Source organism: Monodelphis domestica, chromosome 4 (assembly GCF_027887165.1).
Source record: "Monodelphis domestica isolate mMonDom1 chromosome 4, mMonDom1.pri, whole genome shotgun sequence".
NCBI classification, from domain to species: Eukaryota; Metazoa; Chordata; class Mammalia; order Didelphimorphia; family Didelphidae; genus Monodelphis; species Monodelphis domestica.
In genome coordinates this window covers 241,877,128-241,890,897 of record NC_077230.1, presented here as the reverse complement: position 1 = coordinate 241,890,897, position 13,770 = coordinate 241,877,128, and the positions used below count along the sequence as shown (strand labels likewise).

The 13,770-nt window shown below is 38.8% G+C and overlaps 2 protein-coding genes across 5 annotated transcripts; one reads left to right on the top strand and one right to left on the bottom strand.

The window, feature by feature from the left end:
• Positions 1-367: 367 nt before the first annotated feature.
• FDXACB1 (ferredoxin-fold anticodon binding domain containing 1) lies at positions 368-9,658 on the bottom strand. Of its 3 annotated transcripts, none has more exons than XM_007494841.3 (5): positions 9,494-9,658; positions 7,241-7,397; positions 5,900-6,103; positions 5,604-5,762; positions 368-4,866 (listed from the first exon to the last, which is right to left on the bottom strand). In XM_007494841.3, the coding sequence occupies exons 1-5, from the start codon at positions 9,510-9,512 to the stop codon at positions 3,681-3,683; spliced, it is 1,725 nt and encodes a 574-aa protein (XP_007494903.1). In that variant the 5' UTR covers positions 9,513-9,658; the 3' UTR covers positions 368-3,680. The 3 variants fall into 3 exon arrangements, with proteins under 3 accessions (XP_007494903.1, XP_001381353.1, XP_056650391.1); XM_001381316.5 differs by lacking the exon at positions 9,494-9,658 and adding an exon at positions 8,609-8,780; XM_056794413.1 differs by lacking the exon at positions 9,494-9,658 and adding an exon at positions 7,529-8,546.
• CFAP68 (cilia and flagella associated protein 68) lies at positions 8,842-12,483 on the top strand. 2 transcript variants are annotated; one of them, XM_007494843.3, is made up of 4 exons: positions 8,842-8,976; positions 10,630-10,860; positions 11,279-11,345; positions 11,941-12,483. In XM_007494843.3, the coding sequence occupies exons 1-4, from the start codon at positions 8,938-8,940 to the stop codon at positions 12,105-12,107; spliced, it is 504 nt and encodes a 167-aa protein (XP_007494905.2). In that variant the 5' UTR covers positions 8,842-8,937; the 3' UTR covers positions 12,108-12,483. The 2 variants fall into 2 exon arrangements, with proteins under 2 accessions (XP_007494905.2, XP_007494904.2); XM_007494842.3 differs by lacking the exon at positions 8,842-8,976 and adding an exon at positions 9,766-10,019.
• Positions 12,484-13,770: the final 1,287 nt, after the last annotated feature.

Below are 13,770 nucleotides of genomic sequence, written 5' to 3'. Positions count from 1 at the left end.
TTTACCTATATTTAATAACCTAATAATGAATCTTATATGATTTCTGGAGTGGTCAAATTTCCTTTGCCAACTTCATTATACACAATTTGCATAAAAATTAATTTTCTTCACAGCAAAAATTCATACATATTTTGTGTACATTCATTATGACATAACAAATTATATTTGAATATATTTTTATAGTCTAAAGCTTTTTGGGTATGCATTAATATTAGAACAAATGTATTTTAAACTTAATTACTGCAAAATCAAAAAAGTTAAAGAAAAATCTTCTCAATACTGCTGACATGTGCTTCAAATACAAAAAGGAGAGAAAAACCCTGAGATTCTATATTGCACATGCAAGGAAAAACAATAATAAAAAAAGTTTTAAAAATCAAAAATATATAGCTTACAATCAGTGACACACTGTGTCAGCCAAGGAGAGGTAGAATACAAAGGTTTCTCACCAAAAAATGAGATCCTTTCCTTTTTAACTTGGCCATGAACCACTGTGTGAGTGCAAATGATTTTTCAGAATAAAACAGTAACACAGTAGATAATGCACATTCAAAGAAGTATCAAAGTCCCTAAAATTCACAATAGCCCAGTTAATGATAATAACAAACTCAATATCATATTTCATATGAGTTGCTGTGTGATATTTTAAAAAACCTATGAACTGATGGATATTTGTCACAATTTTTACAGATATAGCAAATCTTTCAATCTTGGCAAATATATTTTTAAACAAAGTAAAACTTATTTGGGTCTATAACATCACCAAGAAATCTAGATTGTTTTGATGGAAGTAAATTAAACTGAAGAGTTAAATTATTATGCATGCACAGAAGCTCTTTTTGACTTTCTGCTTTATATACAACATTCTTTATAATATATATGTATATATAAATATTTTTTTAAATCATCCATTCAGAAACCACTAGTTACTAAAATTATTTCTGAAGACCCCTTAGGATTACGATTTAAATTCTTAGCTCATTAAATTCTCTAAAGGTTGCATATAATTTAACCAGTTTTGTTGAAATCCATCCATCCATCCATTGTGACAATTAACAAAGGCAACATGTGATCTTCAATGGATCTAATGACAAGGGTTTTGGGGGCAAGATGTTCATGGGCTTATACAATATTTTGTTCTCCAGCAAAGGTAAAGGTACAAATTAAAGATCAATATTGGCAAAACATAGTAGCTTAAAATGATTCAGTATTACAGAAAGATATCGATTAGCTTAATACTGATAAAAGTTAAAATTAAACCTTAAAGCAATCAGTAAATACAATAAGCAAATGAGAAGGTGCAGGCAGGAAGCACAGTCAAAATCCTTTTTACCAATTCCAATAGACTTGTTCTATATTATAGGAGGAGAATAAACTCAAAATACTTAGCAATAAACTTCCAGATCTCTTTTAAAGTTTTCTTCCCTTCCCCCAGTATTTATCATCCATTCGCATTTCTTTTGTCAGAGCTCTGAAGTTTCTGATAGAAGTACTGGGCAGAATGTAAAGAAATCCCATATGGGATATGATGCAGAAACTGGGCAGGCCAAAATGACAATGGGATGAAAGGAGATACATCTCCCCTAGAATCTTACTATTAGTCAAGCTCCCAATTGCAAGGTATCCAATCAGCACAGAAACCTTCAGGATCAGAAGAAAACACACTCTAAAGCTATTATCTGCATGAGCTCTAAAAGGCCCTCTGGAAATGGAAGCTGTTTGAGGTGGGCAAGAAACTGAGCTATGCTTTTTAATAGCATTATTCCTCAAAATAAAAAAAAAAGACTCTGAATGGGATCTCTTTACAGAGTAAACGAGGAGGCAAAATTTTGAGGGAAACAAACTTGGTGAATTATAGTAGTGGGGAATTTTAGAGAAGTTGCACCAGGAAGCAAGCTAAGGAAGATACTGAATATTCTTGAGCCCCTCCCATACACTACTTCCTGTTCCTTTCAACTGTCTGGGGTAATGATCTTCTCACAGATGGTAATTTGAAGATTTCCCCTAATAACCAAATCCCACAACCAGTCCTCTAACTAAATGATTTGTTATTCTTTTGGGGAGAGGGGATAGGAAGAGATTGGGGGGGGGGAAGGGAATTAGGATCTCCCTAATTTCCAAGTTATCTTGTTGATTGAAGATTTGAAGTATAGTCAATTCAAGAAACACATTATCTTCCCCTAAGGGTAGATATTAACAACACTGCTGACAACTTTCTTCTGGGCTAAACCAAATTTCTCTTCAGCTCACAGTCTATGTAGAAGGCAATGGCTAGAGAGGAGACAAAGGGGTCTGTCTTCCACCTTAAGGTAGAGAAAGCCAAGGAATATAAGTATCAGGCAGTTGGAGCTTCTTAACTGCTTTTCTCTAAGGTTCCATTGAACTGTCTCCCCATCTCAGTTGATTGGCGTTCCTAAAAGTTCTGAGCTCCTTTTCTTTTTGCAGATGCATTTTTCTTTGCCCAAATAATTATTTATTTACAATAGAAAAAGTACTGTTCCTTGGTGTTTTGGGTCAAGAGAAAGAAGAAAAAAAGCAGGCTTATTTCCCCAAACTGACTTTAAATTCAATGATTTGGAACTAACTGTGAAAAACCTTTAGTAACACCCTTCTAAACTAGGAGTCCAAGGTCAGCTTAAAAAAAAATCTGCTTGAAAATTAGAAGGTATGGGGTTTCTTTTCTCCACACTGAAAAATGGCTATGGCAGGCCAGAAAAACTCACATGGAGTGTAGAAAGGGATTGGGGTGGAAAGATTTTTATACATCATCCTCTGTGCAGAGACTTGACTCAGAGATATTAGTGGGAGGCAGCAGAAGATCAGCACACTGGACGGGTACACAAGGGGGTGCCAGGAGCAGCAGGGTTGGGAGGCAAGAAGCAGGAAAACAGCAGCAGTGGTGGTAACAGCAGGCAGAGGGTGGAGTAGCAGTGGCCACCATGGTGCAAAGGCAGGCGGGCTGGGTGGCCAGTGAAAAACTTACTAACTTAACTGAAAACCTCTCTTAAAAATATTTGAGAATTCTATCCCTTTGTAGGTTAGCCAAAAAATATAAAGATTAAAATATATAATAACTATTATATTTCAAAAGTTTTATTAATAATAACTAGAATTAAAAAGCTACCTGAACTCAGCCTGGTTGCAGGTCAAAGAGAGGTAGGAGTTAAAGCCACTTAAATACAATCACACACAAAAAACGGTCATAGGAAAAGGGAAAAGGATTCTAGGTAATACAGAAAAGAATTTTGGGTAATGTAGGTTTTTTTGAGGTTCAAGAATTTATAATTATACATATAACAGCATGAAATAAGCAGAGCCAAGAAAAAAAATACACAACTACAATAATGTGAATAGAAAGCACAATCATAAAACAAAGCACGGGGACTGTGTATTTAGGAAGAAGGAGTTGTCAGCAATATAAAAAAACACAGAAAAGTCAAGAAGAATGATGTCTGAAAAAGAGCATTGCATTTAGGAGCTACAAGATTGTTAGTAACTTGGAGATAGTAGTTTCAATTAAATAATGGAGACAAATCAGAATGCAGAAGGCTGAGATGTGAGTAGCTCAGCAAAATAATCACTAGTTATAAAATGAGGTACAGTTTTTAAAGTAGAAACAACAGGTATTATCCTTTTCAATAATGCCAATGCTTGAAGAAAAATGACATAATTCCACAAGGCTACCTTACTGTCACATGTAGACATTGCTGTATCTCAGTCCTGAACTTGTTTTGAATCATTATTGCCTGCTGGTGACTTAGAGCTCTGTCACAAGTCTGGTAAGTCAGTCTGTAGCAAAGGCTTATCTGCCCAGTTTTTGGGTGTTGGAAGCGATTAAGGAGCTGTATGGATGTGATCATATCCTGAGATACAGCTCGAGCCACAGTGTGAAATTCCACTTCATCAAATCCTCTTTCCCCATCTAGCCAAAAGCTAACATCATGAACATAAGATGGAGGATAGAGGGAAAAAGTCTTAAAGGGTTCTACTTTCCCAGAGGCAAAATGATCCAGAAAACGGTGGTCAAAAGTCCACAAAATTCTCCAGTCAGAGATCCCCCATACCAGCATGACTAAAAGGTCCAAGTTCACAGATGCAAATACAAAATCCAGGTCTTTGTATATCTGGCTTGTAGCAGATGTTATAACAGATCCAATAACCAAACCCACAATTTCAACTGGACCAAAATTGCGAGGCTTCACATAAATCACATAATCTTTTTTGTTTTCCTGAAGCTTAAATGTCAGAGAGCTGCTCAGTTCAGGGCCATCTGGCAATCTCTGAGTCAGAAGGTCATGTAAAGAGCATTTCAGGTTTTCCAGGAATAAGTGAAGACAAGAATCACTTGTTTTTTTATCAAACCCATAAACAAATAAAGTCTCATGAAATGTTGGCAGCATGAAAGGTGAAATAAGACATTTCCTAAAAACAGGACCACTGAGGATATGCAGAGACCCTGGGAGGAAGTCGTGTCTTTGGATGATATCCTGTGCATGAACTAAGAGGGAAGGTCTGAGAGAAAACTTTGTTGGGCTTTCAATTCTCTTCTGGCCCTCTTGTTCCCTCTTCCACTCAAGATGTTTCTGAAGATGAAGCCTTGAAAATGACACCAGAAGCTCCTCCATATCACACGTCGTTTCAGCAGCAGAAAACTCAGAATGCAGAATTTTTTCTTTTTGGGGAATGATCCAAAATGGAGCTGATAAAGAGTCAGAACTCCAGGCAAAGTGATTACAATAGCTTTTCTCTGGAAGCAGAGAAGTGGGGCATTTTAGCCTTCGAAGTGAAAACATTTTACCCAGTTCAGCAATCAGTTTTTCATTTATGGTCCTAACAGGATGACTTGAATTAATTTCAAGGAAACCCCTGTTTGATACAAAAGAGCAATAATTTTCTAAGTTTCAAAAAAAAAAATCACTATTGTTTTGGTGAAGTTAAAAAGAAGAATAACAAATAGCAAAAGGAGTTAACCATAAGCTTAAGAAGTAGGCTTAAGAAATAAAAGAAACTCCACTGAGAGAAGAGCATAAAGTCAAGAAGGCCTGGTTCAAAACCTATGTGACCTTAGGCTAATCAATGAGCCTTTTAGTGCTCTGGGCAATTCTCTAAGGCAGTGGTTCTCAACCTTTCTAATGCCGTGATCCTGCAATACAGTTCCTCATGTTGGGTGACCCCAAACCAAAAAATTATTTTGGTGGCTACTTCAAAACTGTAATTTTGCTAGTTATGATTTGGAATGTAAATACCTGATATGCATTATGTATTCTCATGGCTACAAATTGAGAGGTTGAGAACCGCTGCTCTAAGGCTTTATGTTGCAGAGAAGAGGAGCTCTCTGTGCCAATGAAATCACAGGTCTAGCTTCTATCTTTCACTATAAACAAAAATGCATACTGAATTCAAAATCTCAACTACTACTTTATGTGTGACACTAAAAAATGTGGCAATTGTAATTACTTAGAATCTAGGGAATTCCAGATAGATAATTTTATAGGGATCATTATCATCATTAACCATTTAGCATCTATAGGATACAGAGCTTCCAGCAAGTTAATTAGTGCACATTATGAAATGGATGATATTTCCAGAAAATAAGAGATTACCTGTTTATCTTTCCTACTAGTGCTTCTGGTACAGGAAAGGTAAGCCAATGGTCATCCAGTCTGACTCTGCAGATCATGGGCTGAGATTCTTTAAAAGGTAAACTCCGGGTAAAGACATGATTCAAAGCACCTTCAACATGGAAAGATTTGTTCTGACTCCTGGCAAAACAAGAGATCCTAAGTATGCAGTGAATGCAAGAGGGAATAAGCATTCCCAAGGAACTGATTTAAAAAATGTCAGAGAAAATGTTATGGCTCCATTTAAAAGCTTGGTTTTAACCACTGTAGCTTAATACCTGTACCCAGTGCACTTGTACCCTGGTACAGCCTCAGAGTTGAAAGGATGAACATTGCTCAAGATGAGTCCTCCTCTAGCTGCCATTGCTACTACTTGCCAACTATTGTGCCATTCTCTCTTAGGACAATCAGCAGGAGTTCCACCTTGTCCCCTGCAGAGTGCCACATGGACCTCTCCTCTCTCTGCAAGGACATCAGTACAGCTACAGGAAAAGAAGAGTTATTACTCAGTATCAGTTAGAAATAACCATGTGTACCACCAATATAACTAAATTTTAAGACTGTCTTTTATGAACCAAACTTTTAAGAAATCTGACTACAAATGCAGGAAAATGAGAATAAAATGAAATCTACTTACAAATATTTACATAGTATTTTTTTTAACCAGAAGCATTAATAATGTTCATACTAGAAGGACCAATGTGTACAAAACTGCTGTAAAATGTGATCAGATTTCATTTTCCTAAGTATGTTTTAAATTCCCTAACAGTTAACATAAAACATATCACTTCAATGCTATGCTGCACTATAGATCTTGATCACAGAAGTACCTTGAACATGTTCTTGTTCCAGGAATTTCTCCCTACCTTACACATTCTCCCTCTAGACTCCAAATACAAAATTGATGCTTCCTTCTAAGAATTCTCTTTCTAACACTAACTGTAAGACCCTGGGCAAGTCACTTAATTTTTCTGAGTCTGTTTCTTCACCTATAAAATGAAAATGTTGGACTAGATGATCCCTAATGTCCCTACCAGCTATAAATTTATATTCCAATGCTCAATCTAACTCCTACCTCCAACATGATACTTCACCTGGACAGCTTTTCCCATATTCTTCTCTCCCCTGCCTGGTTTCCCATAGTTATTTTATTGCCTGTACCACAAATTTTATCACTTCCTATATATCATAACCACATTGAAAAGAAATATATATTTATGTAAACATCCACTGAAAATACAACACAATCACACTCAAATTTTGTACAAGTCAGTTGGCGGGGTGGGTCCTAGGTTATATATTCTTTTGCTCTGCCTTCTCATTATTTCATATGTCAATCATTCCTCTAGGACCACTGCCACAGTTTTTTTTTAAACTCTTACCTTCTGTCTTGGAATCAATACTGTGCATTGGTTCCAAGGCAGAAGAATAGTAAGGGCTAGGCAATGGGGGTAAAGTGACTTGCCCAGGGTCACACAGCTGGGAAGTGTCTAAGGCCAGATTTGATCCTAGGACCTCCCATCTCTAGGCCTAGCTCTCAATCCACTGAACTACCCAGCTGCCCCCATCACATACTCTTAATGCACTACATGCTAGTAAAGAACTCAGTCACATCTTACCTCTGAAAAAATCTAGCAAGCAGCTCCCTGTTCTTAGCTACTCCAGCTTTCCGTCCACAGTGGGGGAAGTTGAAATAAATGCGATCAAACTTCCAGCCATCCATTGCAAAGGCATCTGCTAGCTGGGTGCAGTCCACCCCAAATCGTACTTCAGCACCTGGGGAAGAAAGAGGAGTTATAAAGGGGAATATAAAAAGCAAGGAGCATGGAGATCATATGCAATTCAGCACAGGATAGAAAGATATTCCTCCAGCTATTCAATTTGACAAATATTTATTAAGGACCTACCATGTGCCAGAAGATGAATCTTCCTGACTCTAGGCCCAGCCTCTATCCACTGTGCCACCTAGCTGACAGCTTGCCAATCATTTTTCTGGGCTGCTCATCTATTTTTAATATCTTCCTTTCACCCAACTCTCACCTATAGCTCCAAGAAGTTGTTGTACTCACAGCAGCCACACCCCAGTAACACAGTATCAGTAGACAGATTAGATGAGGTAGAGGGTAACTGACAGGTTTCAAATCAATCCATTAATAACTTAGGGGATATCTACCAAGCATGTGAAGATGCCCCCCTTATAAGTCAGAATGGGCAGAGGAGAACAATGTGTTCCAACAGCCATGAAATTGGCTGAAGTAGATACTTTGGAGAGCTTAGAGCTTGGTAAGATATTGAAGACATCAAGATCATCAACTGCCTCCTCAGCCATTGCCAAATGTCCTAACTCTTGTCTTCCCATTGAACTTAGATGATTCTTGAAGGGAGTGAGGTTGATGGCTGTGCCTCTCAGTCTCACTTAAATCCAATTCATGCACAAGTCAGAACATCACCCCATGATGTCACTGGTCCTCTTTGGGGGAAAAAAGGAAGACGAACAACTATGTGTCATACAGTGTGCTAAGGAAGCTCTATGGAGAAAAAAAAGGAGGCATGACAGTCCCTGTCCTCATCTATAAAGGAGACAACATGCAAACAAATATATGCAAAAGCAAGCTGTATGCAGGAATAGATGGGAAATCATTAAAAGAGAAAAAGCACTGGAAAGCAGAAGGGTAAGGGAAGGTTTACCATAAAAGGTGGAATTTTTTTGGGGGGGGGGATTAAAGGAAACAAGGGATATCTGTAGTCTGAGCAGAGGGAAAAGGTTCCAGGAATAGGAAAAAGTCAGAAAATGAAAGTGCATTCCCACGCCTCAACCCATATTGGGGGGGAGGGGTGTTTAAAAAAAATTTAAAAAGAGTCCCAAGATTGAGTATGTTCAAAGGCAAGAAGGACCACAAGACAGAAGGGGGAGAGGTTTCGGGAGGAGGCGGGGTCTCATTATTGTCGGTGAGGCGGGGCTTCGATGACGGGCGGGGCCTCGCTACCTCGCTCGCGTAGGCGTAGTAGGTTCTCCTGGAATACTGGATTCCCTGCCAGGGCGGTGGGTCCTTGAGGGCAGGAGGCTACGAGACTAGTGCCGGGCTCTTCGACCTCACTCAGGGCAGCGGCGTAGGAGAAATTCCCTTCCCCAACCAGCAGGAAGCGGCGAGTGACCATGGTGCCTCAGTTCGCATCCATTCGCCCAACCTTGAGTATCATACGTCATCTGTCACTTCCCCTTCCTGCTGCCGGGCCAACTCTTCCCCGGTCGCCGAATGATGACGCGATACAGCTCTGGTTGTCTTGACAACAAGAGAGAGGGGTAGTGGTGGTGATGACCATGACCGCAAATGTGATGGACTTTTCCAAAAAGGTAAAACTACTCCTTCCCCCAGGTCTAGCCAAGCGCGAGCTGATTTCGTCAGCACCGCCGTGACGTCACAAGCAATCGCCCAAGCCATGTTCCGGGTCACCAACTTCCCTGCCTCCATCCCTTATCTTGGGACGAATCTTAGACTCCACATTTTAGAGGCTCAGAAAAGCCCAGTGACTTGCGAGGGTCACACAGGTAGTAGGTAGTAAGTGTATAAGTAGAGCTTTGGAGTCCAACCCAGTTCCTCTGGGTTCCAGATCGAGCACCGTTTCCACTACTGACTGTGAAGAGTCCCCTCAACCTGAGCTTTTCCCAATAACTTTATCCTAATTCTGCTCTTTGCCTTCTACTGGCTGGGTCAACCTTAAGCAAGTCATTTCTCATCTGGGCCTCTAGTTGTAAGACATAAATAAAGGTTGGAGTCCCGCCCATCGTTAGTGCTGCCTCCTTTCTTGAAATTAGGCAATCTAAACTCAGTAATACTTGAGGTGTTTGCACATACAAAATAGGTACTTACTTAATAAATGTTTGTTCATTCGAATGGGATTAGATGACCCTTCGGCCCTAAATCCTCTGATTCCCCTGCCATATTAGGGAAAGAACCGTCCTACTCACTATTCCACTATTCCACTACTACAAGACTAAGAGGATAAAAGGTTAGTTTCGGTTTGAGGGGTAGGTCCTCTGAACATCAGATCACAGCTCACTTTAGTTATCCTGCTGCCTGGGAACAGCAAACTTCACAAAGAGAGGTCATGACCTTTTTGCTTAGTCTTACTGTTTCGTTTATGCTTAGTTTCATCAGCTTAGCCTAAAATATTGGGAGTGGCCTTTTTATCATGGCCACAAAAATTCAAACAAACTAGTAGGGTGAAGATTCTGATTTGCTGTAGGTTGAAACCTTAAAAATCTAGGTTTGATGACCTGGCATCTCTTGTGAAGAGTGAGAAATGGAAGAGAAAAGTCAAGGTTTCACTTACTGTTCTGAAAAAATTCCAAGCAGGACATTTTATTGCAGATCATCTCCCTTTAGCTCAGACCAGGTATTTTCTTGTTTCTGAACCTGAGGTCTGATCAGACTTGGGAGAACATGATAACTGTCAGCAATTATTGGAAGGATTGTAATAGTGGAAATAGGTTCTTTAACTAGAGCTAGAGCTGGGAGTGGGGATGGTGGGGGAGGGAAACTATGAGCAATTGAGTAGAGGCTGTGAAGATGTAAATGTAGGCTTGATGTAAGAAAATTTTTCTGTTAGAGTTATATAAAAGTAGAATTGGGCTGATTTCTTTTTTTTTCTGAGTTGTTTTGTTTGGGGTAGGGTTTTTTGTTTGTTTGTTTTGAGATCTATATTGAATTTCTGGGAACCTAAAAATTTCTGGAGCTCCTGCCAATACAATCATCTTAGCTAAATGGCATCCATTTATGCTTAGTGTGAGAGCAGGTAAATAAGTAGCTACTGGTGCATGATAGAACAGGAACAAAAATGCTATTACCCAATGGACTGCAGCAAACTTTGGCAGGAACCCGAACTTTTATTGAACTTCATATCTTTCCAAAAAATGTTTCTTATTTCACTGTGTGGAACAAAGAATGGGAAAAAAATGGAATTCTGTTATCTGTTATAAAGATTTCCTTTTTCTGCTTTTCCCTAGAAATTATCTTTTTCTTGCTTTATCACAAATCCACAATATGGTTGCCTAATGCATGCAGACGGCCATGGTGAAGTATGGACAGACTGGAATGAAATGTCCAAGTTTTTCCAGTATGGATGGAGATGTACGACCAATGAAAATTCTTACTCCAACCCTACCTTAATGGGCAATTGGAACCAGGAGAGGTATAGTCTTGAGAAAATTGTACAACCACAACCTCTACCTTCCAAGGTAAACTTACTTCTTTTTCTTCTTTTGGCCTATTTATCAGGGAAAACCACATGGTGCTTATAAGAGAATATATACCCTAACTACAAATTGGAAATTATCTTTTGATAACTGACGCAAAAGATGCCATGTGATTCCTCATCAAGCTAGATAGGATTTTTATCCTATCTACTAATTCTGTCTCAAAACTGTCCTCACAGCCCTAAAACACCAGTGGTTCCTAGATAAGGGTAGATTTCCCCCATAATCATACTGAATACTTAAACTTGAACTTTTCTCATGGGAATATTTGGTGCAAAGTCTCCCTCCAGTCCATATAAGCTGAAGTAAATTCTGTTATTACTAATGCCATGGAGGCTTCTCTGTTCTTTGAGACTTGGCTGCATAATTTTTACTGCAATATCTCTGTTTTCCTTTCTAGTTTGGTCACTATTTTGAAACAACCTTTGGTGCCAGCTACAGAAAGAAGCTACCTCCATCCCAAAGTAGTATGTATTTTAAGGTGGAGGGCAGGGTTGGGAATGAGGTAGTAGTATTCACTGCTCCTACCTACTAAAATTAAGCCCACTTCAAATGGGAGCTTTAGAATGTTTTACCTCCAGAATCCACTATTGCTAAAATTCCCCAGGATTTTTCCAGCCTTGAATAGACTTTTTTCCCCATTGAGTTACTTGTAGGAACCCTATCCTTTCCCCTACAGGTTATTTCTTTTTATTGAAATAACCAGTTCCCCACTTTCTCCAGTGTGAACAGTCCTAATATTTGTGCAGTACAGTGGGGGGCGGGGGGCAGGGGCGGGGGAAATGCACTATATTAGGCATTGGGAGAGACCTAAGTTTTTATCTCAATTTTGAAAGTAAGAATGACCAAGAGCAAATTATTTTACCCTCTGAGTTTGAATTTTCTCATTTTTAAAAATGGGGATAATACATTCTGATTTTGCCTAGCTCACAGTTATTGAAAAGATCAAGAAAAATAATGTTTGTAAAACATTTAATCATTATGTAAATATCAGCCAGTAGTTTTATTAAGACAATCCCTGTTCAGTGATGTAACTTTTCTATTTCCTATCTTTCCCTTCAGGATTTAAAAAAGAACCTCACTGTTTCCCTGGACATCAAACTGAGCTTATTCCTCCTCCATACAAAGCTAGTGCCACAGGAAGGACAGATTACATGATTAATTATTCAGGACCTCAGGCCAACAAAGGCCTTGGATATCTATGTGATCCCACAGATGAGCTATCCTAAGGCCCAACCTCTAGGGAGGAAACAAGACAGGCTTCTTTTTTTTAGAGTAGATTATAACTGTGAATAGTGTCTCTATTCAATACATAAGAATTTTGTTATCTGTCACATAGTATAGTAACTCTTCTGAGAATAAAAAATAAAGCCCTTAAGAATGAGAAGCTAATTTCTGCTGGGTTTCCTCCCACCTTTCTTAGCCTAAGAAGTCAATATTGCCTTTCAGTTATTGAAATGTGGGCACAATACTTATATAGGAGTGTGATAAGAAGATAAACTCTTTGGCTTCAGGAGAATGTCATTGTGCTCTGATCTAGGACAACTCCATCTTGCCTCTCAGTGAATAATTAATTCACAAATTATTAAAGCTCTAATAATCTTCTGCAAGACATTTTCTTTCATAAATGTTGTGAAAGACATTTATTTCCCATCACTTCCCTTGTACATTCCTTACACAGCACATGGACAATAATGAAACTTTTTTCTTAAAACCCTTATCTTCTAAGCAGCAACACTAATAAGTATTGGTTCCAAGGCAGAAGAATGGGAAGGGCTTACGTGACTTGTCCAGGGTCATACAGCTAGAAACTGTCTGAGGTCAGATTTGAACCCAGGTCCTCTTGTCCCCAGACCTGGAGCTCTATCCACTGAGCCATGTAACTGTCCCATTAGATGAAACTTATAATGGTAATTTAGCTGAAGAGTTTCTGGTAATCCACTTCAGAGTAAGATATTCTCCCTTTCCTGGTGCTTGATATCAGCAGGCCTTTTTGCAGGAGAATGAGAAACAAATGTTTAGATCTTCACTTTCTTTTAGGCACTTTTCTCTTTGCTTCCTTTTTTGAAAGTTTTATCTCTTGTATTCTGTACAACCTACTATTTCTTCCCATTTATACTTTTTTCTCCTCGGTGTTCTGAGCCTTGGAACTAGATCTTCCTTGTAACATAAACTAATTCTTTGGAAACAGAGAACCCTTGAACTTCTCCAGAGTTCTGAGGACAGAAAATGAAATGCAAAAATGCCATAAACTTTATGTGTAATGCAAGGTTTGAGTGCTTTGAACTTTAAATTACTCCACCCTAATTATATCTTACTTTATGGAGAAGATGAAATTATAATCTCCTGATTGAACAAAGAAGGTACTTAGTTCTTTATAGTGAAGCTATAACTTTAAACTAAGTCTATTTTAAGATCTTAATACAAAAAGGTGTTAAGTAACTATAAAAAGTAAATTAATCACAAAAAGGTTAAGTAACTAACAAAAGGTGAACTTAAAGAAGGGTTAAGTAACTCAAAAAGATATAATCTAGTCAAAGAAGATGAGAATTAAAGAATGGGCAGTCCTGGAGAAAAGCCTCTGATATGATTGGTAATTGTGAAAATTTAGAAGAAGGGACACAAGAGTAAAAGGCCTATATATTTCGGGTCACTTCCTCTCTCCCGGAGGCAGAGAGGTGGCTGGTGGCAGCATGCTGGACCTTTCCACATCTGGGCATGACTACAGCTATTGTCTGGTTCAGTGGTGAGTTTTTGGCTGAGTTCTCCCTCCTTTACTTTCCAAATTTTATCCTCTTAGAAGCCTCTAATCTCCTTCAGAGACCTATTGGCAGAGATCTTGAACTCCCCCTGGCACAGGCCAGGCGGGAGAAATCCTATACCCTCTTCCCT